This window comes from Pan paniscus, chromosome 18 (assembly GCF_029289425.2).
Source record: "Pan paniscus chromosome 18, NHGRI_mPanPan1-v2.0_pri, whole genome shotgun sequence".
In the NCBI taxonomy this organism is placed as follows: Eukaryota; Metazoa; Chordata; class Mammalia; order Primates; family Hominidae; genus Pan; species Pan paniscus.
The window spans coordinates 1,706,779-1,732,206 of record NC_073267.2 but is presented as its reverse complement, the minus strand read 5'-3'; the positions used below and the strand labels follow the sequence as shown (position 1 = coordinate 1,732,206).

Sequence of the window (25,428 nt, the reverse complement as noted above, 5' to 3'; positions counted from 1 at the left end):
CTCTGCCTTAACGCCATGGGGACACTGCATGGACAGCAAAGGCCTCTCCTTGGTCTCTGTGGCCTTTGTGTGTCACCTTGTTTCCTTTGACTGTAACCCCCATCCCCCCGCGGGGCAGCTGCTGTATCCTCTGTGCCTAGCGTCTAGCCTGGTCCTGGCAGAGGCCTGCTGAATGTTAGGACGCAGCACAGGCCGAGCAGAACAGCAAATGGTCTTTAATACTGCTTTAAGTTTTTTAAAAAACTGTGGTAAAGAACACATACCGTAAATTTACCATTTTGAGCCAGGCATGGTGGTGCACGCCTCTCATACCAGCTACTTGAGAGGCCAAGGCGGAAGGATCATTTGAGCCCAGGACTTAGAGACCAGCCTGGGCAACATAGCAAGACCTTGTCTCTAAAAAATATTTTGTTTAATTACCGTTTAATCATCCGTGAGTGCACTCAGTAGGGTTGAGCACGCTCATAGTGTTACACAACCCATTCCTTGCCAAACTGAAACTGCACCCATTCAACGCTCTGCCTTCCTCCTGCCGCCCAGCCCCCTCGTTGCCATCTGCCTCAGGGGACCTGACGGCTCCAGGGCCCTCTTGCGAGTGGACCTGTGGGAGCTGTCTTTTTCTGACTGGCTTATTTCACGGAGCATAGTGTCCTCCGGCCCGTCGTGCTGCAGCACGGGTCGGTGGTCATTCCTCTTTATGGCTGAATTATTCCATTGCGGGGAGAGGCTGCACTTCCTTGACTCACTCATCCATCGGCACACCAGGTGCTTCCGCATTTTGGTCATTGTGAACGGCGCGGCTGTGAACATGGCGTGCAAGTGGGACTTTGAGACGCTGCTTTTTTAAGTTTGTTTTTGGTTTTTGATTTTTTGTTTGTTTATTTTTGTTTTTGTTTTTGACGGAGTCTCCCTCTGTCGCCCAGGCTGAAGTGCAGTGGTGTGATCTCAGCTTACCACGACCTCTGCCTCTTGGGTTCAAGTGATTCTCCTGCCTCAGCCTCCTGAGTAGCTGGGATTACAGGCGCCCACCACCATGCCTGGCTAATTTTTGTATTTTTAGGAGAGTTGGGGTTTCGCCACGTTGGTCAGGCTGGTCTTGAACTCCTGACCTCAAGTGATCAGCCCACCTCAGCCTCCCAAAGTGCTGAGATGACAGACGTGAGCCACCTCCCCTGACCCTGAGTTTTTTTATGTATTCTGAATATTAATCCCTTATCAGATATTAATTCCTTATCACATTTGCAAATATTTTCTCGTTTCATAGGTTACCTTTTGCTCTGTTGTTTTCTTTGATGTGTAGAAGTTTTAAAGTTTGATGTAGTTCCCCTCTATACATTATTTTGACCTTTGTTTTATTTTATTTATTTATTTGAGACAGGGTCTCGCTCTGTTGCCCAGGCTGGAATACATTGGCAGGATCTCGGCTCACTGCAACCTCCGCCTCCCGGGTTCAAGCAGTTCTCCTGCCTTAGCCTCCCGAGTAGCTGGGATTACAGGTGTGCACCACCATGCCCGGCTAATTTTTGTTTGTTTGTTTGTTTGTTTTAAGTAGAGACGGGTTTGCTTCATGTTGGCCAGGCTGGTCTCGAACTCCTGACCTCAGGTGATCTGCCCGCCTCAGCCTCCCAAAGTGCTGGGATTATAGGCGTGAGCCACTGTGCCCAGCCCTTTTTTGACTTTTAAATCACTCTGGATTCACAGGAAGCTGCAAAGGTAGCACAGGGGGCTTGTGTACCCTTCACCGAGTTTCCCCCCAATGTTTACCTTTCCGTAACAGCGCGGCCCCAAAACCAAGAGAGTGTCGGTGCAATGCGTGTAGATCCGCGTAAGCATCAGGAAGGGGGTGCAGGCCATTTTCAGACCCATCTTTCTAGTCCCACCCACTCCCAACCCTGACGACCTCGCCTCCCCTCCGGCCCGAGTCTCGCCTCTCGGGAGTGTTGGCTCACGTGTTCCTGAGCCTGGCTGTTTTTAGTTAGTGTCCGGCGCTTGGGACCGTGTAGGTTGCCGTGTGTGGCAGGAGTTTGAGGAACAGCATCTAGTGTTTAATTTATAAGAGCTTGCATTTAAAAAAGAAAGTAACCGCACGGAATGCATTGCTGAACTTGAAGTAAACGTCGTGTCCTTCCATTACGAAAGCCACCTTCTCAAAGTCCTGGCAGAGTTAAGGAAAGAGATGCTGGGAAGGGAAGGCGCCGGAGCCCCATCCTTTCACTCCGGGCAGGGGCAGCTGATGCCCTGCTGGGGGGCAACCCCTCACCCCTCTCGAATCTGCCAAGGCGGCGGCGGTGGGGGTGGCCCGCTGGTCACATACTGCACCGGCAGCCTTCACCTTGGCCTGAATGCATGCGCGGCTCTGCCTGCTGCTGTGGGACGGTGCTGTCGCGGTGTAGACGGTGGCCCTTCTCAAGGCCTCCCAGGCCTGGTGCCCAGGACATGTGACTGTGGCTGTTTCGTTTTGTTTGGGTTTTAATTTTAGAGATGGGGTCTTGCCGTGTTGCCCAGGCTGGAGCGCAGTGGTGCAACCATAGCTCACTGTAGCCTCGACTTCCCAGGCTCAAGCGATCCTCTTGCCTCAGCCTCCTGAGTAGTTTGGGCCACAGGTACACGCCACCATGCCTTGCTAATTTTGATTTTTTGTAGAGACAGGGTCTCACTACGTTGTCCAGATTGGCTTTTAACTCCTGGGCTCAAGTGATCCTCCTGCCTCAGCCTCCCAAAGTGCTGGGATTACAGGCGTGAGCCACCACGTCCGGCCAGAATGATCCGTTATTTCCAACCAGGAACAGCCTGAGAAGCACGGCAGGCCTTGAGTGGCGTTAGAGAGAAGTGCCGACATCTTGAGTGATGGAGAGGGTGGCCCTCTGGGCAGGGCGTGTCCCACAGGGTGCCTGTTTGGACGTGGGGTCCTTCCTCATGGTGAAATGGGTCTTTTGGGTTCCGTGGTCTCTGTTTGGGGCATCGGGGCACCTGTCCACCTGGGAGGTGGGGGTCAGAGGCCCAGCGCTGGTCACAGGGCTGTTTTCTGGTGGTGAGACCTGGAGTCCAGGGGCTTTGATGTGAGTGTGAGCAAGAGGGAGTGGGCAGCTGGCCAGGCCACTGCTTCCATCATGCCTGGACCGTGGCACCTTCCTCCTCCCACCGTCAGCCCGTGTGGCAGGAGACTCAAGCTGTGAGTTTCGCCTGTGACTGAGGGCTCAGGGAGAGCCACTGGCATGTGGCAAGGCTGGGGGAAGAGGAGGGGCAGGCGCCCTGTGACTCAGGGTTCTGTCCAGCAGGACCTGTGCACTCCAGCCCCTCCCACACTCTCCCCTGGGCGTGGAGATGCCATGGCAGACACCTGCGAGTCTGTCTGTCTGTCTGTCTGTCTGGCCTCTGCTCCTGGCTTCTGATGGGGATGGCCTGAGAGTGCTCTTTGCCTGGGGAGAGGAGGAGGGTCTGACTGGTGTCTGCCAAGGGCCAGTGGCACGTGCCCAGGTTCCTCCCCCGGCCAGGGCCACTCACCGGGTCATCAACACGGGGAGTGCACACCAAGACACCAAGGGCGACGGTGGCTGGTAACAGGACGATGGTTGGGGAAGGGGTCCCTGGAGGGCAGTGGGCTGGAAGGTCAGGTTCTTTTTTTTTTTTTTTTTTTTTTTTTCGAGACAGAGTCTTGCTGTTACCTAGGCTGGAGTGCAGTGGTGCGATCTCAGCTCACTGCAGACTCCACCTCCCGGCTTCAAGCGATTCTCCTGCCTTAGCCTCCCAAGTAGCCCGCCTACTTTTTGTATTTTTAGTAGGGATGGGGTTTCACCATGTTGGCCCAGCTGGTCTCGAACTCCTGGCCTCAAGTGACTCGCCTGCTTCAGCGTCCGAAAGTGCTGGGATTACAGGCATGAGCCACTGTACCCCGCCGGGAAGGTCTGGTTCTGAAGGCAGTTTCTGGGATGGCCGTTTGGGGAGCCCGTCTCCTTCAGGGGTGAGCACTCCAGAGAAAGCAGGACCCCCACCCCTGGCTCGCAGTGACCTCAGATCCCAAACCTTCCTTCTCTGCTTCTGTGTCCTTTCCTGTGTGTGGTAATCGTGATCCCCGTGGATAGGTAGGTGGAGGTTGGAGGAAAATTGGGCCCCAGTGCAGGCCGTTCCCGCACGTCTCCCCGTCCCCACCTCGGCCCTGCGGGCTCCTGGCGCCATCACCTGCCGTTCTATCACCAAGAAGCACTTCCAGGCCCTGCTGAAACCTGGTGCGGGAGGCTGAGCCCGAGGAAGGTGGAGGGAGAGATGGGGGGATGAGGAGGGGACGGCGTTGGGGGCCGGGAGGGCTGCTCCCAGGGAAGGCGGGCGGCAGCCTCGGTGGTCTCCCCACGGCCGGTACCAGCCGCTGGACTCCTCCGCCAACACTTTCCTCACAGGCGCACGGGCTCTCTGATGCAGATGGCGGGCGCCCTGCGCATGTGGCCCCTCCACTTGGAAGGCAGCCCTTCTTCCCTTCACATCCCCAGATGTTGCTAAAGATTCAGGAGATAGTGGAAATTGGAGTCGTCTCCAAAGGATCTCTTTGGGGAAAGGAGGCTGAGGTCTTGGCTCCTCCTAGCCTGGCCTCAGCGCCTTGGCTCTAGTAAGGAGCCAGAGACTGGGGTGGGAGCTCCGTAAGTCACACCTGCACCACGCCACCCAGGGCCCACTGCCCTGCCCCTGCCCTGAGCTGGGGCAGCCGCAAAGCCTTAGGTGGCTGAGACCCCACCCAGCTCTGCCCAACAGCTGGGCATCCTGTGGGGAGGGCAGCGTGAACACTGTGGAGCTGTTTGTGTCTCAAGACCCAGAGAGGCCGCAGTGGAGGTGACTCTGTGGAGGTGGCAGGTGGCTGAGCAGGGCCTCGGGAGCAGGGTTGGGCAGGATGGCCCAGGGTGCTGTGGCGGGCACTGCATTGGGGGCGGCGTGTTGTCCAGCCCTTCTTTCCTGGTGGGTGGCAGGTGCCTCGCCTTCAGTATAGAGCAGGGAGCTTGCGCCCTGGACTCGGGCTGGACGTCTCTCTGATAGGCCGAGGGGCAGCCGGATCAGTTCTGCTTCCAGGGCCCAGGGAGGCCTGTCCCAGCCCTGCTGCCCCCACCCAGCAGGCAGGCCTGGCCTAGCCCATTCCTGAGCTCCTGGGCAGGGTCAGGTGAGGCCAGGGTGCGGCGGCAGGAGTGAGAATCCACGGAGCAGAGCGTGCGACGCCTGAGCGCCCTCATGATTTCTCTTCTGCTTTTAGTCACCACGTTCTGCGCTTTTCCGAGTCGGACATATGAGCAGCGTGGAGCTGGATGATGAACTTTTGGACCCGGTGAGTTGGGGGTGTTCCCCGTCCTCCCGCGGAGCTAGCTGCATCTTAGCAGAGGGTGACAGGGATGGGCAGGGGCCGAGCAGCAGGGAGATAGTGGGGCCCCAGGGCCGGGGTTCAGGGAAGAATTCCCTGGGGGGACACGGTCCCCGACGCCGAGTGAGCAGCAGAGGCAGCCGGGCAGAAGTGCTCTCAGACGGAGGAGTGCAGGGCGCAGGAAGCCGGTCAGGACAGCAGTGACATCATGGGCAGCGAGGGGGCTGGACCTGGCTTTGGGACAGGGCAAGGACAGGGATCTTGGGGGGGCAGTGAGGAGCCCCAGAAGAGTGAGAGGGGGCCGGATGCCTCTGACTTCAGAGGGCAGGGGTTTAGATGTTCCCATGCCAGTGCCTGCCCCGGGAGTCCTGAGCTCAGCGGCAGCGTGCTCGTCTTCCTTCCCCTTGGGGGCATCTCCCTCCGGCCTAGGTTTTTCCCCCAGCCGCTGGTCAGGCCAGGAGTCCTCTGCTGCCGCTGGCCGTTCACTCATCGTCTCTGGGGAGACGTCTGTGCGGGACTCCTGTTGAGATGATCCTGATGTTGGCGACACCCCGGGCGTCCTCCTTCTCCCCATCAGGCCCCACCCGGCTCTGCCCTGGGCCACGTCAGAGGCTGAGGCGTCTCACAGTCCACCTGTCCGGGTGCTCTTCGGCCTTGCGTCCGTTTGAGCTCTGCCGCAGTCGCTCCCGAGGCCGGCGCCGTGCTCAGATGCCGTCCTGTACAGCCAGCAGCGCCTCTCCTGGGGCTGCCCTTCTGATATGTTTGTGCTGCCTCTGGAGCCACAAGGCCTTCGGAAGATCTGTTTCGTGGCCGTGGGCGCCTTCAGCACTGCCTTTTTGGACTTCAAAGCCTTTGCTCTGGTGTCAGCTTTGGGAGGGGCAGGAGTTGGGAGACAAGGGAAAAAGCGAGCATGTGAGATTCAGCAATCAGTCCTCTCCTGTCTCAACCTTGGAATGGGTGCCTGGCCGGCCACACGCGTGTTGGTTATGCTCATTTTTAAACTGGGTTTGTTGTCTTTATAATTGAGCTGCAGGAGTTCTTTATACATAGATGCAAATCTCTCATCCAATACATGATTTATAGAAGTTTTCTCCCGTTCAGTGGGTTTTCTGTTCACTTTCTCAATGGTGTCTTTTGATGCTCAAATTTTTTTAATTAAAAAAGTTTTGGCCAAGGGAGGTGATTCATGCCTGTAATCCTAGTACTTTGGGAAGCAGATGGATTCATTGAGCTCAGGAGTTCAAGATCAGCCTGATCAACATGGTGAAACCCTGTCTCTACAAAAAATATAAATATTAGCTGGGCCTGGTGATAGGCACCGGTAGTCCCAGCTACTTGGGAGGCTGAGGTTGGAGGATCACTTGAGCCCAGGAGGTGGAGGTTTCAGTGAGCTGAGATGGTGCCACTGCACTTCAGCCTGGGTGACAGAGTGAGATCCTGCCTCAATTTTTTTTTTTTTTCTTCTGGGCAGATGTGGTGGTTCACACCTGTAATCCCAACACTTTGGGAAACCAAGGCTGGAGCCCAGGATTTCGAGATCAGCCTAGGCAACATAGTGAGACCCTGTCTCTACAAAAAACAAAAACAAAAACAAAAACAAAAATTAGCCAGGTGTGGCGGTGTGCGCCTGTGGTCCCAGCTACTCAGGACGCTGAGGCAGGTGGATTGATTGAACCCAGGAGGTTGAGGCTGCAGTGAGCCATGATCACACCATTGTACTTCAGCCTGCGTGACAGACGGGACCCTGTCTAAAAAAAATTAATTATTACTATTTTTTGAGATGAGGTCTCACTGTGTGGCCCAGGCTGAACTCCATCTCTCAGGCTCAAGCAATCCTCCCGTTTCAGCTTCCTGAGGAGCTGGGACCACAGGCGCATCACACCCTGCAGAGGTTGTATTGCTGAGGTTCAGCTAATCTGTTTTTCCTTGTGTTGCTTGTACTTTTGGTGTCAAATCTAAGAAACCATTGCCTAACCCAAGAGTATGACGACTGACCCGTTTTTTCCTAAGAATTTTACAGTTTTAGGTCTTTCATCCCTTCTGAGTTAATTTTTGGATGTGGTGTGAGGTAAGGGTCCAACGTCATACCCTCCCTCTCTCTCTCTCTTTTTTTAAGACAGGGTCTCACTGTCACCCAGGCTGGAGTGCAGTGGTGCAATCATGGTTCACTGCAGCCTGTGCCTCCTGTCTGTCTCCCAAGTAGCTGGGACTGCAGGTGCATGTCACCACACTCAGCTAATATTTTGTAGAGATGGAGTCTTACTATGTTGCCCAGGCTGATCACAAACTCCTGGCCTCAAGCAGTCCTTCTGCCTCGGCCTCCCAGAGTGCTGGGATTACAGCTGTCAGCCATTGTGCCCAGCCCAGCTTCATTTTTGCATATGGAAATCCAGTTGTACCAGCACCATTTGTTGAAAACACTACCTTTCTCTGTTGAAATGTTTTGACACCGTTGTGGGAAATCAATTGATCGTACATGTTTTGGATTTCTTTCTGGACTCTCTCAATTCTCTTCCATTCTTTTGTGTCCATCTTCGTGCCAGTACCATGCCTGATTTTTTTTTTTTTTGGCTTTTTTTTTAAGAGTTGGGGTCTCACTGTGTTGCCCAGGCTGGGTGGATCACTTGAGGCCAAGAGTTTGAGACCAGCCTGGCCAACATGGCGAAACCCCATCTCTACTAAAAATACAAAAATTAGCCAGGCATGGTGGTGCACACCTGTAATCCCAGCTACTTGGGAGGCTGAGGCAGGAGAATGGCTTTAACCTGGAAGGCGGAGGTTGCAGTGAGTTGAGATTGCGTCACTGCGCTCTAGCCTGGGCAAAAAGAGTGACTGTATCTCAAAAAAAAAAAAAAAAAAAAAAAGAGAGATGAGGGTTTTACTCTGTTGCCCAGGCTGGTCTTGAACTCCTGGCTTCAGTTGATCCTCTTGCCTCTGCCTCCCAGAGTGCTGGGATTACAGGTGTGAGCCACCGCACCCGGCCTCATGGATTGATTTTTGGATGTTAAATTAACTTGTATTCCTAGGCTGAATTCACCTTGCTCCTGGCATTGCTGGAATTGCTTTGCTTGTGTCTTACCAAAGATCTTTGCATCCTTGGTTGTAGGGGTGTTGGTCTGTAGTTCTCTTTTTTTTTTTTTCCCTTTGAGACGGAGTCTTGCTCTGTCACCCAGGCTGGAGTGCAATGGCGCAATCTCGGCTCACTGCAGCCTCTGCATCCCGGGTTCAAGCGATTCTCCTGCCTCAGCCTCCTGAGTAGCTGGGATTACAGGCGCCCACCACCACGCCCAGCTAATTTTTGTATTTTTAGTAGCGACAGGGCTTCATCTTGTTGTCCAGGCTGGTCTCGAACTCCTGACCGCAGCTGGTCCACTTGCCTCGGCCTCCCAAAGTGCTGGGATTGTAGGTGTCAGCCACCGCGCCCCATGTGCAGCTCTCTTGCTGTGTCCTTGTCCTTGGTGTCGGGATGATAACGGCCTCGTGTGTGAGCTGAGAGGGGCCTCTCTCCTTGTGGCCTTGTCAACTGTGCTTCTCTCTTTGCCTTTTTCTGCCACAGGATATGGACCCCCCACATCCCTTCCCCAAGGAGATCCCACACAACGAAAAGCTCCTGTCCCTCAAGTATGAGGTGGGCGTCCTTCTGTCCCCATGACCCTGAGACCCGGCCTCTGCCCCCTGCAAGCCCACTCCCGGTCCCCTGTGCCCGCACCCAGAGCGTGGGTTCGGTGCTGAGTGCTGCCCTTGCTGTCCCGGCCTGCAGAGCTTGGACTATGACAACAGTGAGAACCAGCTGTTCCTGGAGGAGGAGCGGCGGATCAATCACACGGTGAGCGGGACGCCGCTCCCTGCGGGGCCCCATGGTGCGGGGCCTGGTGCCGGCCGGGCCTGGGGCTGCTCTTCTGCCGGGGTGAGGTGACGCACCTCCTCCCTCCTCCTCTGACTCCGCCTCTGAGGCCTGTGGGTTCCTCTGGTTTCTAGAGACAGTGGGAGGGTCACGGTCACCGTAACCAAGAAGGCTGCTCTTACAGCCGCCAGATGCGGTGCCCAGCATAACAACCGCTGGCTGTGAAGTTGTTGGGAATTCACCCACCTCCCCGAGTCACCCTCGGGCCCCGGGTGTTCCTCAGATGTTGGCCAGAAACTGTCCTTTGTGGGACTCAGTGCACCGTGCACACTGGGGCCTTCATAATCCCGGGGCCTGCAGGCGGTCTGGGCGGTCCTGCTGCTGCCAGAGTGACTGCGCCAGGGCCCTGCCTGACCCTCGCCCTGACCGCGTCCTGCAGGCCTTCCGGACGGTGGAGATCAAGCGCTGGGTCATCTGCGCCCTCATCGGGATCCTCACGGGCCTCGTGGCCTGCTTCATTGACATCGTGGTGGAAAACCTGGCTGGCCTCAAGTACAGGGTCATCAAGGGCAGTATCCTTCCCAGTGCAGCCGCTGCAGCTTGGGAGGGGGGCGTGGCCTGGGCTGAGTCCCAGGCAGAAGTCCTGAGCCCAGCGTGTTCCAGTGCAGGTGGAGGCGGCCCTGCTGGCTGTGTCCCTGTCATGGTTGGGCCGTGAGACGTCTCTGGGATGTCCAGTGAACATCATGGCTCCACCCAGCAGGGTGGCGTCTGCCAGGCTGGTCTGTGGGGCAGGGCTGGGGTCTGGGCTGGGTGGTCCTGACAGGGAAGCAGCCAGCCCTCCTTGATGAGCCCCAGATATCGACAAGTTCACAGAGAAGGGCGGACTGTCCTTCTCCCTGTTGCTGTGGGCCACGCTGAACGCCGCCTTCGTGCTTGTGGGCTCTGTGATTGTGGCTTTCATAGAGGTGGGTGGCAGGATGCCGCAGCTATGGCGGACCCCATGAAGGATTGGGGGTCTTGGTGAATGGGCGGGAACCCCTGCAGCTCACCCACCCCCACCGTCACATTGGCTGACAACCCGGGCACTTTATAGAATCACGCGGTCCAGACTCACAACCTCAGGAGGAGCAGACACACCAGGGCCTCTTCACCCCCAGAGCCCTGGGGTGCTGCTCCTGACCCACCAGCACAGGCCTGGGCACCCTCACCCCACTCCGCCCCTCCTTCCATCTCCTCACTCTGCCCTCCCCTCCTTCCATCTCCACCTCCGCCTCCACCACGTCCTTGATCTGTGTCTGGGCTGGGAAGAGTGAGAGCAGCTACCCCAACGACATGAGACCCTTCCCTGGGGCCCCGACGTGTGTGCTGCTCTTCCCTTCCCTGAGGCCCCGACGTGTGTGCTGCTCTCCCCTTCCCTGGGGCCCCGAAGTGTGTGCTGAGCTCCCCTTCCCTGAGGCCCCGACGTGTGTGCTGCTCTCCCCTTCCCTGAGGCCCCGACGTGTGTGCTGCTCTCCCCTTCCCTGGGGCCCTGAAGTGTGTGCTGAGCTCCCCTTCCCTGGGGCCCCGACGTGTGTGCTGAGCTCCCCTTCCCTGGGGCCCCAAAGTGTGTGCTGAGCTCCCCTTCCCTGAGGCCCCGACATGTGTGCTGCTCTCCCCTTCCCTGAGGCCCCAACGTGTGTGCTGCTCTCCCTTTCCCTGAGGCCCCGACGTGTGTGCTGAGCTCCCCTTCCCTGGGGTCCCGACGTGTGTGCTGAGCTCCCCTTCCCTGAGGCCCCGACATGTGTGCTGCTCTCCCCTTCCCTGAGGCCCCGACGTGTGTGCTGAGCTCCCCTTCCCTGGGGCCCCGACGTGTGCGCTGCTCTCCCCTTCCCTGGGGCCCCGACGTGTGTGCTGCTCTCCCCTTCCCTGGGGCCCCGATGTTTGTGTGCTGAGCTCCCCTTCCCTGAGGCCCCGACGTGTCTGCTGCTCTCCTCAGCTCCTGGGGCTCCTGGGGCTGAGGGGCTGCATCTGTCTCAGCCTGGCCGTGACCCACTCAGCCGTGCTTCCCCTCTTTCAGCCGGTGGCTGCTGGCAGCGGAATCCCCCAGATCAAGTGCTTCCTCAACGGGGTGAAGATCCCCCACGTGGTGCGGCTCAAGGTGAGGGTGCAGTGGCCCTGGCTGGGCAGGGTGGGCGCCCGCTCTTTGCTGGTTCAGGAGCAGCTCTCTTGGCTGCCTGCCTTCCAGAACTGGCCTCAGCCACCCTGTGTAGTGGTGGCGCTGTGTGCAGATGGGCTGGCTGGGTGTGAAGGGGTCACCTTTTTTTTTGAAAGTCGTAACAACTGGTATTTGCACATATTAAATTACGTAAGAAATGAGTAGTCATACAGAAATGCTTGTGTGGTGCATGTGTGACACAGCTGTGCGACGCGTCTGTGACTGTGGGCTGCATGGTGGTGACTGATTCACCGTGGAAGCTGTCGTGGTAGTGGGCGTGTAGCAGTTTCCCGCTTTCAGTTTGCCTCATGGTCATTTACACTTGGTGTTATCAGAGCATCTGGTTCTGGAGGTGCTGGGAGTCCTGACCCAGTTCCGCTGTGGTTGCTTCTGTCTGTGCCGCCATCGTTCCTTAGCCTGAGACTTGCCGCAGCCCCGTCCCGTCTGAGGATGGGTGGGCAGCATGGCTGCTGCCCCCTGGGGGTGCTTCCGGGGCCTGGTCCCCGTGGCCAAGGAGTGGGACCAGTGTGTCCCCTCTGGCGAAAGCTCCCAGGTGACCTTGGGGTGCCCCTGCCCTGTGGTGGGAGATCAGGTTTACTGGAGCAGCTGGGAATGGCGACCCGCCTGTCACCCGCGCCAGGCTGGCCTGAACCTTCTTGGATGTTGCTCTATAACTTTTGTTGGCTGAGGGTTGAGTTTCCTCGGCATCTTTAACATACAGCCCTCCCCCCACACACTCAGCGCCCTTATGTTTAGGGTCTGCACCCTTGTGGGTTCTGCCCTGGGGCAGGGAGGCTGATAAACACCTTACACACCTTCTCAGGTGGAGAGGATGAGGCCCCTGGGGGCGGGGAGCAGCCGAGGGGAGAGGGGGCATCGTGGAGCCGCAGGTGACCAGCCTTCCAGTGCCAGGGGTGTATGAGGAGCCTTGCTAGGCGGGGCTAGCGGGAACACCTCCCCTGTGCTGGCCACGCTGGCGGAGGCAGGTTGTGCCTGTAGGATGCGGTGGGCGGCCCAGCTTTGCCTCAGGAAGGAAGGAAACGAAAGAACCCCTTGCCTGCTCAATGCTGAGGCCACAGAGGGCAGGTCCCCCGAGTGAGTGCGGGGGACGCTTGGCTGCTGTTTAGCTCCACTGTGGCCATGGGGAGACCCAGCCTGGGGGTGCTGGCCCCCTCCCGGAGGCCCCGTGTCCAAGCCACTCTGCCTGATCAGGGCTGTGTGTGCTGTTTTACGGCTCAGGTCCAAAGACAGCGCCTGCCTTTTCATCAGAGGCCATGCGTCTCCCTGTGTTTCAGACGTTGGTGATCAAAGTGTCCGGTGTGATCCTGTCCGTGGTTGGGGGCCTGGCCGTGGGAAAGGTAACAAAGTGCACATGGCCACTCCAGCTGGAGCCTGAGGCCGCCGGGCCCGCGAGGGCCGCCACGCCCATGTGTGTCTCTGAGCACCGGTCCTTCTGGTCTCCAGGAAGGGCCGCGTCACGCGTGTCTCTGAGCACCGGTCCTTCTGGTCTCCAGGAAGGGCCGATGATCCACTCAGGTTCAGTGATTGCCGCCGGGATCTCTCAGGGAAGGTCAACGTCACTGAAACGAGATTTCAAGGTGAGTTGAAATCGTGTGTGGGTGGGCTGCAGATGCCATGGGCACGGGCACGGGCGCCACTCAGGGAGATGGGCTTCCCTCAGCACCCCCTGGCCGAGTGCCCCAGCCCCATCTGAGGACAGCCTGGCGGGTGGCTCCCAGAGCCAGCGGGCACAGTCCCTGCCCGGCAAGGCCTCCCCACGGCCCACTGCTTCCCTCCTTGGGTCCCTTGCCACACGCGCATCAGTGTTTCCCGTGGGAGGGTCTGTGGCTCCAAGCGGCTTCTCAGAGGAGCGCAGAACCTGAGACCAAGTGTGCCCACCTGATGTTTATTTGTCAGGGCACACTTTGGAACACTTGTTCCCCAAAAAAGTCCCCAGCATGTTGATGGGGATTGAGCTGCATTTGTGTGTGATTGTTTTTTTTTTTTTTTTTTTTTTTGAGATGGAGTCTCTCTGTTGCCCAGGCTGGAGTGCAGTGGTACAATCTCAGCTCACTGCAGCCTCCACCTCCCAGGTTCACGCAATTCTCCTGCCTCAGCATCCCGAGTAGCTGGGATTACAGGTGCCCGCCACCACGCCTGGCTAAGTTTTTTGTATTTTTAGTAGAGATGGGGTTTTGCCATGTTGGCCGGGCTGGTCTCAAACTCCTGACCTCAGGTGATCCGCCTGCCTCGGCCTCCCAAAGTGCTGGGATGACAGGCGTGAGCCACAGTGCCCGGCCATGTGTGAATTTAGAGCCAGGCAGTGTCCCGCAGTACAAAGAACAGCAAGGCTGGGTTTCCATCCGTGCGGCTTTCGGTAGAGGGTAGAGGTTTTCGGAGTCTTGCGTGCGCTGGAAAGTGGAGCTCCTGGCTGGGTGTTTGTGTGTTTCCCTGGGCTGCCGGTGCTGGTGCTGACCCTGCTGTCTCTTGCCGTGGTCTGCAGCACGGTGCTCTTCAGGAATCAGAGCTGCTGACTCGGTCGTCCTGAAAGCCCCTTCCCCTGCACAGCCCCTGTCCTGGCAGTTGCTCTCCCTTTCTGAGAGCCGTGCCCTCAAGGAACCTGCCCCGACCCTGGTCTGTCCCTGTTGCAGATCTTCGAGTACTTCCGCAGAGACACAGAGAAGCGGGACTTCGTCTCCGCAGGGGCTGCGGCCGGAGTGTCAGCGGCGTTTGGAGCCCCCGTGGGTGAGGAGAGCCGCACCTGGTCCAAAGCTTTGCCCTCGCCCTGTGTGTTGGAAGGAACGGTCTCCTGTCTGTAGGCCCAGTGCCCGCTGAGGGTGGCAGAGGCTTGGAGTCACGGCCGGGGCGTTTGGAAGCGGCCGGCAGTGTACTTGGGTCCCGCCCTCAGACCTCCCTCAGGGTCCCTCTCTCTCTGTGTGGCTGGGGCCCACCCCATTAGCTTCTTTCTGACGTGGTCTGGGTTCCCTGGAGCCTGGGGGAGGGAGTTGGTGGTGGGCATGGTGCTCTGTGTCCAGCTGGCACCCGAGCCGGCCGCCTGCCTTCCAGGTGGGGTCCTGTTCAGCCTGGAGGAGGGTGCGTCCTTCTGGAACCAGTTCCTGACCTGGAGGATCGTAAGTTCCTGCTGATGGCTGCCTCCCAATCAGGGTGCATGCTGCGCTCTCATTTCCCACCGTGGGGTCCACCTTGGGGCCACCCATCGAGCTGCGGCTGGAGCTGGACCCCCTGTGGGTCTGTCAGGCCTTGGCCCTGCCCAAAGCAGCGGTCCTGCCTTTGCTGCCCAGTTCGCCCTTGGTCCTGGGCACCATTGCCAGCCGTGGGTGGCTCCCGGGTAGGGGATCAAACAGCCGGGAACCCAGCCCTGCCCCACCTTCCCCTCTTGCTCTCCACTGGCAAGTCCAGAGAGGGCTGGGCCCCTCCTTGCCCGCACAGTGCGCCCACCCCTGGCTCCAGCCCCTTCTCTTCTGCCTTGGGCGGGGTCTGCAGACTCCTGGCCCCGGGGCTGACAGGAGGGGCGATGGTCCCTGCTGGTCCGTGGGCCCTGGGCTGGGAGCGTGGCTCTGAGGGCGCTGGTTTCCTGTCCTCTGCCGCAGTTCTTTGCTTCCATGATCTCCACGTTCACCCTGAATTTTGTTCTGAGCATTTACCACGGGAACATGTGGGACCTGTCCAGCCCAGGCCTCATCAACTTCGGAAGGTTTGACTCGGAGGTAACCTGCCCCATCGCCCACCTCGCCCACCTCGTATCCTGGTCCAGGACCCTGTTTGCTTAAGGCCCAGGTTGAGAATTTGGTCCTTTAGAAAACTCTGGTTGATAGCTGTGGAGCTGAGAGCTCTTGTGTAAGCTCCAGGGCCCCGAGGGGCTGCAGGAAGACACCCCAAGCTGCCCCTCAGGTCAGGGCACCATGTGACCAGCAGGGCACCTGGGATGTCACACAGTTGTTGCGTGCATGGGGCCTCCCACGGCCTGGGGGCACGTGCAGCAGCCGCTCTCGGGGCAGGTGGGCTCAGGCCTAGTTTCCAGGGCAGCCTGGGGCCTGGGCTGGGGAGACTCTCCGTGCCATCGATAGGGCGGCTCTGTGCGCAGGAAACTGGGGGACCACGGGCTATGTTCCCAGTGCTTGGGGCCCTCCCCGCCCCAGGTGCTGAGGGTGGCAGGGTCTCTGAGAGCCTCGCTGGCCACCACACCAGGCAGGGGCCAGGCCTGCTCAAAACACCCAGTGTGTTTCTCCCCTGTGGACTTCTGCAGCCTGCGTGGAAGGGCGGGAAGGCTCTCTGTGGGGACAGCTCTCTTAAGATGGTGGTCCTTGAGTTTCAGCAGAAAGGAGCTGTGGGCCTTTTCCCTCACATCCTCTGCCTTCTCCCTCTCTCTGCACAGAAAATGGCCTACACGATCCACGAGATCCCGGTCTTCATCGCCATGGGCGTGGTGGGTAAGGGCTTCTCCCAGCACCGCAGGGACGGCCTGTGGGCCTGGCTCAGCTGTGACGTGGCCATAGAGACGAGGACTGGAGGCTGTGGCTCCCTGGAGCCTGCCCTCATCCCAGGGCCACCCGGGGGCCTCCAGATTCTTCCATGGGCAGTACACGTGGGGAGTGGGGAGCCCAAAGCTTCGCTTCTGTGGCTTCCTGTTGTTTATCTCTGTTGGCAAAAACCACAGGGCTGCAGGGATGGATGGGATTTCCTGTAAGAGATAGAATTGCTCCCACCAGCATTTATTGCTCTGCTGGACACCTTTGCCCTGGAAGGAAGGCAGAGCCTTTGAGAAACAGCTCCCCCAGCCCTCAGGGTGTGACGATGTGGAGGAAGCATCTTACCAGGACCCCCCAGCCCCCTGCCGTCCCCTTCCCTCTGCAAACCCTCGAGCTTCTCCTGCCATCTGGGAGCCGGCGGGCGGAGGCCCGCACTTTTCCTCCGGTGTCGCTGACTGGCCTTTCCCCTGTTCGCAGGCGGTGTGCTTGGAGCTGTGTTCAATGCCTTGAACTACTGGCTGACCATGTTTCGAATCAGGTGAGGAGAAACCGCATTGCATATCGCGTTGGCAGGCGTGGCCACACAGGCCCTTTGAAAGCGGACGTGGTGGAATGGGGTTTACACTCCTAGGCCACAGCCGAAAGAAAGGCTGTATGCAGCATCCTTCCTGATGGTTTCCCCGGTGGAGCTGCTCAGAGATGTGTCCCGGGGCCTGGAGGGTGACGGACTAGCCCAAGGCTAGGAGTGCGAGGGCTCCTGGAGGATGGCCCCTGGGTAGGAAGTGAGGCCCTGCGTGGGATCGGGCCTGGGCGAGGCATGCCCAACCTTCACTGCCTGGCTCTGCCTGGTAGCAACCGCAGCTGTCCTGGGACACCGGGGGCCCCCGGCTTCTTCCTTCTTGGTCTGTGCTGATTTCAATACTGTCGGGTACAGCCGGGGCGCGGGTAGCGCCACTTCCCACACATCTGGAGAAGTTGCTGCCGAGGAGTCTTTACCCCAGGGAAGAGGACGACCCCAGGACATTTGGGTGCCTGATTGATGATTAAACACAGGCCTGGCCGGGCGCGGTGCCTCACACCTGTAATCCCAGCACTTTGGGAGGCCGAGGCGGGTGGATCACCTGAGGTCGGGAGTTCTAGACCAGCTTGACCAACATGGAGAAACCCCGTCTCTACTAAAAAATTCAAAAAAAAATTAGCCAGATGTAGAGCCGGGCGCCTGTAATCCCAGCTACTCGGGAGGCTGAGGCAAGACAATTGCTTGAACCTGGGAGGTGGAGGTTGCAGTGAGCCAAGATCGCAGCACTGCACTCCAGCCTGGGCAACAAGAGCAAAACTCCATCTCAAAAACAAAAACAAACAAAAAGCACCACGGGCCCAGTGTCCTCCATCAGGGACTCGGGTTGCCATGGGGGCTGCGGAGGGGCCACGCTGCCGTCCTACCCGCCATGCAGCCTGATACTTGGTTCCAGGTACATCCACCGGCCCTGCCTGCAGGTGATCGAGGCCATGCTGGTGGCCGCCGTCACGGCCACAGTTGCCTTCGTGCTGATCTACTCGTCGCGGGATTGCCAGCCCCTGCAGGGGGGCTCCATGTCCTACCCGCTGCAGGTGGGAGGCTGGGCCCCGGGCGGGGTCCAGCAGGCAGGGCAGCCACAGGGCGGCCTCCAGGAGCCTCGCTTAGGCTACGGGAGGAGGGCTGCCCACCCCGCCGAGTTCCAGAAGCGCATGGGCTGGCATGTCTCAAAGAGGGTTAGTCCTGTCCACCCAGATCTCAGAGGAGGCCAGGTGTCTGCTGAGGTGCCAGGGGAATGGGCGGTGGTATGGGGGCCAGAGGCTCCCCCCAGTCCTCTTCCCAGAATGGCAGCCTGAGGGGGCGAGCCTCAGGCGCCCTATGGGGGCACCATAGATGTGGACCCAGGAGAAATGCAAACCTCCATCCACAACTGGGCCTGTGCCTGGTGCTCACGGCTCACCGCAGTCCGTGTGTCCATCCGCACTGTGACACGGTTGCCTGTGCCTGGTGCTCACGGCTCACCGCAGTCCGTGTGTCCATCTGCACTGTGACACGGTTGCCCTGGAAAGCACTACGCTCAGAGGAACCACACATGAGGTCACGCGACGTAGCCCCAGTAACATGAAACATCCAGAACAGGGAGAGCCTAGAGGCCCAGCAGACCAGTGGGTGCCACGGCGGGGGTGGGCAGGATGGGACAGGACAGGTGTGAACCGTTAGAGGCGTGGGAGGCCCGGGGCCTTGGGGTTGACCAGCCTTGCTACACTCTGCTCCAGCCCCGTGGACAACACCCCCTGTGCTGCTGGAGCCCAGGAGGCTCTGGGCCTGTGGCACCGGGGCGCCAACAGCCTCTTCTAGGAGCTCATGTGAGCGCCTGGGCCCACCTTCCCCGGCACCAGGGATGGACAGCGTCTCAGCCCATGGTCCTGCTGACCCACCCCCCAGGGCTAGACATGGCCGCCTGCTGGGCCTAGGCCGTGTGTGTCCTCCTTTCCCTCTGTGACCATGGCTTGGGCCTTGTGTGTCCTCCTTTCCCTCTGTGACCGTGGCCCTGACCCGACGGCAGGATCGTGTGGTTTCGCACCTGATGCTGGCCAGGCACAGGGTACACGGCCTCTCACGGCGACACCAGGTTTGTGCCTGCAGCCCACCAGCTCATCTCCCTCCCAACGTGTGCTCTCTCCCGACCCCACAGCTCTTCTGTGCAGATGGCGAGTACAACTCCATGGCTGCGGCCTTCTTCAACACCCCGGAGAAGAGCGTGGTGAGCCTCTTCCACGACCCGCCAGGTGTGTGTGGGCAGTGCCGCCGGGCAGGCCCTGGGATCAGGGCCTGGGTGATGCCTTCTGGCTGAGTGTCCCCTGTGGGCTGAGGTTGCAGCCCTGGGCTGGGGGGTCATCCCTAGCATGGATCATAGCAGGGACTCACTCCTGTAATCCCAGCACTTGGAGAGACCAAGGCAGGAGGATCACTTGAGCCTAGGAGGTTAAGACCAGCCTGGGCAACTTAGCGAGACTCTGTCTTTGCAAAAAAGCAAAATTATCCGGCTACGGTAGTACACCCACAGTCCCAGGTACTTGGGAGGCTGGGCCGGGAGGATTGCTTGAGCCCAGAAGGTTGAGGCCACAATGAGCTGTGATTACATCACTGCATACCAGTCTGGGTGACACAGCGAGACCCTCTCTCAAAAAAACAAAAGAAAACCCAGCCTGGTGACTCCCACACCAAGGCCACGGCCTGGCCTCGCTCGACCACAAGTGTTTCACGGAAGCGCAGACCGCGACCTTGGAGTGCCGGCCTTTCACCTCTGCAATTGTGTCCCTGGCGGTCTCACCCGCCCTGCACGCAGTACAGTGCTACCTGCTCCAGGAAAGGAACCCCAGGCTGTGGGGGGCACCCTCTTCCCGGAGCCAGGCTGCGAGCTGCACCACGGTGCACACCCATGGAGTGTAGACCTGGCGCTATTAGACCCAGCTGGGCCGCCCCGCTGGACGCAGCTCCTGCTTCTGCTGGCATCAGGGCCCCGCAGAGCCTCTTCCCCTGTGGCCTCCCCATGGGATCCTTTTAGCCTTTCTGCTTCCCAGGGAGGCTGAGAACAGGGAGCCTTCTGGGGACCGCTGGGCTCGGGAGCTCAGGTTGCTGGGCTCCTGGAAGGTGACTGTGAGGCCCGAGACTGGGCAGCGGGGCAGTGGGGCAGGGCGGTCCCGTGTAGGGCGGGAGTCGTGGAGGCCCTGTCAGCCCCTCTTCTCTCCTAGGCTCCTACAACCCCCTGACCCTCGGCCTGTTCACGCTGGTCTACTTCTTCCTGGCCTGCTGGACCTACGGGCTCACGGTGTCTGCCGGGGTCTTCATCCCGTCCCTGCTCATCGGGGCTGCCTGGGGCCGGCTCTTTGGGATCTCCCTGTCCTACCTCACGGGGGCGGCGGTGAGTGGGGCCGGAGGGGAGGCTGTGGGGCCCTGCAGCTGAGCCAGGTCTTGCGGCATCGCGGGCCAGAGCAGAAGTCCCAGGGCAGGACAAAAGTGTCGCACCTCACATGGTTCACGGGCCGTGGGCGTTGTCCTGCTGTGGTGGCAGCATGTACTGTGGCAGCGCAGCCCATGTGTGGAGTCTGGACCAGGCGAAGGTAGGGGGCGGAGGCTCGTGTCTTCATTCTTGAGAATGTGATGAAAAGCAGAGGTGATTGTGGGCTGCTGCAGAGCTGTTTCTAGACTCCATGGGGTGGATGTCCGGCCAGGGCTGCTCTCTGTGAGGCCGGGGGCCAGAGTGGCATACACTGCCCTCCAGACCTCAGCCCCCGCAGGCCTTCCTTCTCTGCCTGCCTCTGCTGGGACTGGGTTCCCTTATATGTCTTCTGTTTCTCATTTCAGTCGCTTAAATAAGACTGAAAACCTGTAAGAGGCCCTGGCAGGAAGCCCCCAGCCATGCTTCTCAGCCCCGGCAGGAAGCGCCCACTCCTGCTCCCCAGGCCCATGTGCTCTGCCCATCTCCCTCCGCACAAGGGTTTGGTTTGGTTTTTAAAATTGAAACATGATTCAAATACCGTAAAACTCATCGTTTTAAAGAGGGCAGTTCAGCGGCGTTTCTCACGTTCACGAGGCAGTGCGGCCGTCACTACCACTTCTAGAATGTTCCGTCATCCCAGAATGGAAACCCTGTGCCCACCGACACTCGTGCCCCGCTTTCCCCGGCCCCCAGCCCTGGCAGACACCGGGGTCCTGTGGTCTCTAGCTTTGCCTGCCCCCAGCGTTGCCTCTACGTGGAGTCAGCATCTGCGGCCTCCGTGCCTGGGTTCTGTGGCCCAGCCTGATGTTCCCGGGGCTCTCTGTGTCATGTGTGCTGGGGTTTCACTCCTCATGCTGGGCGGTGCTCCTTAGTTGGCCTGGGCTGCTGCGTGGTGACTGTGCCCTCTGCACCCTCCATGCCTGCCACTCCCCTGTTGCTCGGGTGCTGAGCGCCTGGTTCAGGCCGAGGATGCAGCCTCCGCAGCAGGGTGTACTGTGCTAGGTTGTTCTGTGTGTGTGTGTACGCGGCCACGGGGTTCATTCCTGGCTGTGGGGCTGCTGGGCCCGGGCAGGGCCTCCTCCGTCTGTGTATCTTGGTGGGTTTGGGCCTGCCACCACACTGACACCTCCTCCGTGTCACCTCCCACAGATCTGGGCGGACCCCGGCAAATATGCCCTGATGGGAGCTGCTGCCCAGCTGGGTATGTTCCAGCCCTTGCCCGATGGGTGGGGAGCTCCACGGGGTCTGGAGGGGGCCATGGCTGTCCTTGCGGGGCTGGGGTCTGGGAGCAGGTGGATGGGATGGGTGCTGCAGAGAAGGCAGTGGCCACGTGACCCTGAGCCAGGAGGGTGGACGTGCTGGGGTTCATGATGGCTCCCGCAGGCGGGATTGTGCGGATGACACTGAGCCTGACGGTCATCATGATGGAGGCCACCAGCAACGTGACCTACGGCTTCCCCATCATGCTGGTGCTCATGACCGCCAAGATCGTGGGCGACGTCTTCATTGAGGTGCGCCAGGGCCTCGAAGCCTCACCCTGAGAGCGTGGGTGCTGCCATAGGGGAGGGGCCCCTGTGAGCCTCCAAACAGCCGGTCCCGGGGGGTAGGTTCAGGGTTTCTGGGGGCGGCCTCTGGGCTCCCAGGGGTAGGCTCGGTGCTCCAGGGGTGGGTGTGGACTCCTCAAGCCCTGTGTTCCCGCCCCGCCCGCAGGGCCTGTACGACATGCACATTCAGCTGCAGAGTGTGCCCTTCCTGCACTGGGAGGCCCCGGTCACCTCACACTCACTCACTGCCAGGTACAGCACCCAGGACACCTGTGGGTGGGGAGGGTGTCCAGCGGCCTCTTGTTGCACAGGGGCAGGATGCACGGCTTGCGGGCTCCAGGCAGCCCCGCGTTTCCTGTCCAGCGGCTTCACACCTCACCAGCCCGCAGAGGTAACTGTGGGAGTTGGTGGCGCGTGACGGGCGTGTGTGGCCGGGCTCCTCCGGCAGGGAGGTGATGAGCACACCGGTGACCTGCCTGAGGTGGCGTGAGAAGGTCGGCGTCATTGTGGACGTGCTGAGCGACACGGCGTCCAATCACAACGGCTTCCCCGTGGTGGAGCATGCCGATGACACCCAGGTACCGGGCACCCCATAGACAGAGTCCTGCCTATGTGACCTCTGTCGAGTCCATTGGTGGGAAGCACACGGCAAGGTTTGCAGGACGGGGAAGCTGCACGTTTGGGTGCACTGGCAGTTCCAGGAGTGCTGGAAGCTGAGTGTGCAGCCATGGAGGGCTGTGTGGACACTGAGGCTGGTAGGGGGGGCTGCGGCCTGGCAGGGTCTTGGGGTTGGCACCCAGGCTAGGCTGAGAGCCGTGGCACTGGGGGCCGTGACTTTGTCAGGAGGCCCTGACAGGACACACAGCTCGGCTACTGCTGTGTGTCTTTTAGACGTGGACACTGGGTGTTTGGAGGTTGGTTTTTATTGGGACCCAGTGGGGCTGCATCTGCCCTGCAGCAAAGCCACCATCCCTGGGCCCTTGGCTCTCTGCTGTGCGCGGTCAGGCCCTGCTACCCTGTCGCCGATCCTTGGGTCCCGTGGCATTGTGCATGTGGAATGCCATGGCGAGGCTGGTGTGAGCAGGTAGCCATTGACACGGGGCCCATGCCCAGATGGGAAATCTGGCTGGAACAGGGTCAGAGCGGGGCCCGACACAGCATTCCAGCGCAGCCTCCCACCCTCGGTCCCGTGGCCCTGACCGCAGGCCTGTCTTGCAGCCTGCCCGGCTCCAGGGCCTGATCCTGCGCTCCCAGCTCATCGTTCTCCTAAAGCACAAGGTGCGTGCCAGGCTCCGGGCCATTGGGCGGGTGGGGGCCCCAGGGGGTGCTGCCCGGGTGCCTGACACAGGGCTCTGCCGCCCACAGGTGTTTGTGGAGCGGTCCAACATGGGCCTGGTGCAGCGGCGCCTGAGGCTGAAGGACTTCCGTGACGCCTACCCGCGCTTCCCACCCATCCAGTCCATCCACGTGTCCCAGGACGAGCGGGAGTGCACCATGGACCTCTCCGAGTTCATGAACCCCTCCCCCTACACGGTGCCCCAGGCATGTGCAGGGCATGGGCATGGGCGTGGGGCCTGGGACTGAACAGCAGGGGGTAGGGTCCAGAGCCTCGGGGAGGGGCAGCCGGGGGGGCCACAGCGGAGAGGACTCGGTGACTCTGTCTCCTGTGAAGGGCCTGGCAGGCTTTAGAGCTGAAGTCAAGGGGCTGAGCGGGCTGGCCAGACGGGCGTGGGGGCTCAGGACGTGCCTGGACGCCGTGGTGGGGGGTGCAGGGAGCCAGCTTGGGTGAGGGTCCCGCCTGCCTCTGCCGTGTGGGTGGGCACTGACGGCTGTGCCCCTGCTGCAGGAGGCATCGCTCCCACGGGTGTTCAAGCTGTTCCGGGCCCTGGGCCTGCGGCACCTGGTGGTGGTGGACAACCGCAATCAGGTGAGCGGGGGCGGTGGGGGTGCAGGCATGCCGTGCAGGGCTCCCCTCTGCCTCCTGCCCGTGCTTACTCTCAGCTCCCGGCAGGGTACACGGAAGCACAGGACCCAGCACCGAGTCGGTCCATGCCCCATGGCTGCACCCCTCCCCAGCCCCGTGCTCAGCTCGGGGGCTGTGCTGAAACCCCCAGGGCCCCCGGCCTGTGCTGCCCCAGCCACACACAAGGCAGGGAGCTCCACAGGCAGGCGGGAGCCGACCCGTGTGTCACTGTGGCCTGGCCTTGTCCTGCAGGTTGTCGGGTTGGTGACCAGGAAGGACCTCGCCAGGTACCGCCTGGGAAAGGGAGGCTTGGAGGAGCTCTCGCTGGCCCAGACGTGAGGCCCAGCCCTGCCCATGGTGGGCACTGGCGCTGGCACCCCAGCCCTTCTGCACTTCCTCCCGGAGTCACTGGTTTCTCGGCCCAAGCCATGCTCCCCAGCAGTGGCAATGGCGAGCACCCTGCAGCTGGGCGGGCGGCAGGCGCGGAACTGACCGTCTCGCGGGACTGACCTTGTTGTGGGCAGTGGTCTCCCCCCTTGGCGCCTCCTTGCGCAGGCCCAGCCTCCGCTCTCCTCGTCTAGGTTTATCTCCAGGGATCAGCTGTGTGAGTGTGACCTCCCTACCGGGCTGTCGGCCTCTTGGGAGCCAGCGGCAGGGCCGGCACCTGCGTGCCTGTGCCCGTGTGCGTGAGACAGAGCCCTTGCCCCTGCTGCTGCCCCGGGGGCTGCCCTGCCCTGGAAGGGCCCCTCTGCCTCCACAACCAGTGGAGTCTTCGAGACTTGGGAGCTGCTTGGCCTCATTTTCAGCCATGAGCAGACGGCCTGTGGTCCCTGGGCCTGAGGCACGGACTCGTAGCACCAGGGTTTGGAGGCTGCGACCGCCCCGGAGAGCAGCTTCACACTGGCGCCACAGAGGAGCCCCACGTGCACTCCCCGGCCTGCATCCGGCTTGGGTACACGGGCCCAGAGGACTGGGGTGACTCACGGGCCCTGTGCTGTGATGTTGAGAGCTGAGAAAAACCTCCAAGGCCCTGAGCCCCATGCCCAGCCCTGCCTTGGTCCCCCAACCCCCAGAGCTTGGAGTCTGGGCCCCACACCCAGCCCTGCCTTGGTCCCTGAGCCTCAGAGTGTGGAATGGCTGCCCTGTGGACACTGGCTGGGAAGGCAGGTCTTCCCCTAGCACATGGGGACCCCGGCCTCGGGGGTGACCTCCCTACCCCGCCCCTGCCAGCCACCAAGCGCAGGTGCAGCAGGGGCCAGACTCCTGCCGGCCTCAGAGGACACCTGGCCCAGCACAGGCAGCTAGAAGGGCCGGCGGGCACCGGGGCCGGGAAGCCCCCACCTGACCACCTGAGGGCCCCTGGGAGGCTCCTCTGGCCTGGCTGGGCTGGGTCTGGGGCCGCCACAGGCCCTTCACGGGGCGTCAGAGGCAACTTCAGTGTCCCTGTTAGAGCAACACGGGTCCCTCCGTGCGGGGCTGGGTGCGGCCCCCTGCCGTGTATTTCCTCCCCAGGGAGTGGGGCCTCCCCGGGAGCTGACGCCACCACCCTGCTTAGCCCTCACAGGGCCCCAAGGTGTCCGAGTGTGTTGGGTCTGAACGCGCGAAATAAATCCTCTCAACCCGCCTTTGCCAGCGTCGTCCCTCCCACCCCACCCAGACCACGTCCAACAGCCTGGGACTTTCGGGACCCTGGGGTTGGGGCACCGTGTGGAGTGGGACAGGCGTGAAAGACAGCGGCTGCGGCCACCCAGGGCACCAGCCACATCCTCTTCCTCGTCCCCACCCCTCAGCCTCCCTCCTGGGGGCCTCTGGCTCCTGGCTGGTGGGTCTGGGGGACAAGGCAGAGGCAGTGCAGGTGGAGGGGGGCGGGCCGGGGTGCCCACGCTGCAGTGACGCAGGAAGAAAACTCCCGGGCCTCAGAGTCGGTGCCGGAAACTCGGGTCTGGGTTTCCCTCGCGGTGGTTCTGTACTGAGGACCTGGAAGTGATCATATTTTGGATATATTCGGTTAAATAAAATCAGCGGTTAGGATTCAC

The 25,428-nt window shown here is 60.5% G+C and overlaps 1 protein-coding gene across 3 annotated transcripts in view; it reads left to right on the top strand.

Annotated features, from left to right (window-relative positions):
• Positions 1–25,427, top strand: part of CLCN7 (chloride voltage-gated channel 7) — a 30,229-nt gene extending 4,802 nt beyond the window's left edge. The window contains exons 1-25 of one of the 3 annotated variants that reach the window (XM_055100609.2): positions 3,214–3,961; positions 5,234–5,305; positions 8,895–8,966; positions 9,099–9,164; positions 9,622–9,754; positions 10,038–10,147; positions 11,239–11,319; positions 12,672–12,734; positions 12,891–12,974; positions 14,028–14,121; positions 14,443–14,507; positions 14,988–15,104; positions 15,773–15,827; positions 16,344–16,404; positions 17,339–17,477; positions 18,578–18,671; positions 19,638–19,807; positions 21,035–21,086; positions 21,269–21,396; positions 21,596–21,681; positions 21,878–22,007; positions 22,648–22,707; positions 22,795–22,971; positions 23,276–23,356; positions 23,645–25,427. In XM_055100609.2, coding sequence (XP_054956584.2) covers positions 3,569–3,961; positions 5,234–5,305; positions 8,895–8,966; positions 9,099–9,164; positions 9,622–9,754; positions 10,038–10,147; positions 11,239–11,319; positions 12,672–12,734; positions 12,891–12,974; positions 14,028–14,121; positions 14,443–14,507; positions 14,988–15,104; positions 15,773–15,827; positions 16,344–16,404; positions 17,339–17,477; positions 18,578–18,671; positions 19,638–19,807; positions 21,035–21,086; positions 21,269–21,396; positions 21,596–21,681; positions 21,878–22,007; positions 22,648–22,707; positions 22,795–22,971; positions 23,276–23,356; positions 23,645–23,731 — 2,670 coding nt within the window. In that variant the 5' untranslated portion in view covers positions 3,214–3,568 and the 3' untranslated portion in view covers positions 23,732–25,427. Of the gene's footprint in view, positions 1–3,170; positions 3,962–5,233; positions 5,306–8,894; positions 8,967–9,098; positions 9,165–9,621; positions 9,755–10,037; positions 10,148–11,238; positions 11,320–12,671; positions 12,735–12,890; positions 12,975–14,027; positions 14,122–14,442; positions 14,508–14,987; positions 15,105–15,772; positions 15,828–16,343; positions 16,405–17,338; positions 17,478–18,577; positions 18,672–19,637; positions 19,808–21,034; positions 21,087–21,268; positions 21,489–21,595; positions 21,682–21,877; positions 22,008–22,647; positions 22,708–22,794; positions 22,972–23,275; positions 23,357–23,644 lie in introns of those variants that run through there. The other 2 variants (XM_034939584.3, XR_010110397.1) reach the window with 2 other exon arrangements.
• Position 25,428: the final 1 nt, after the last annotated feature.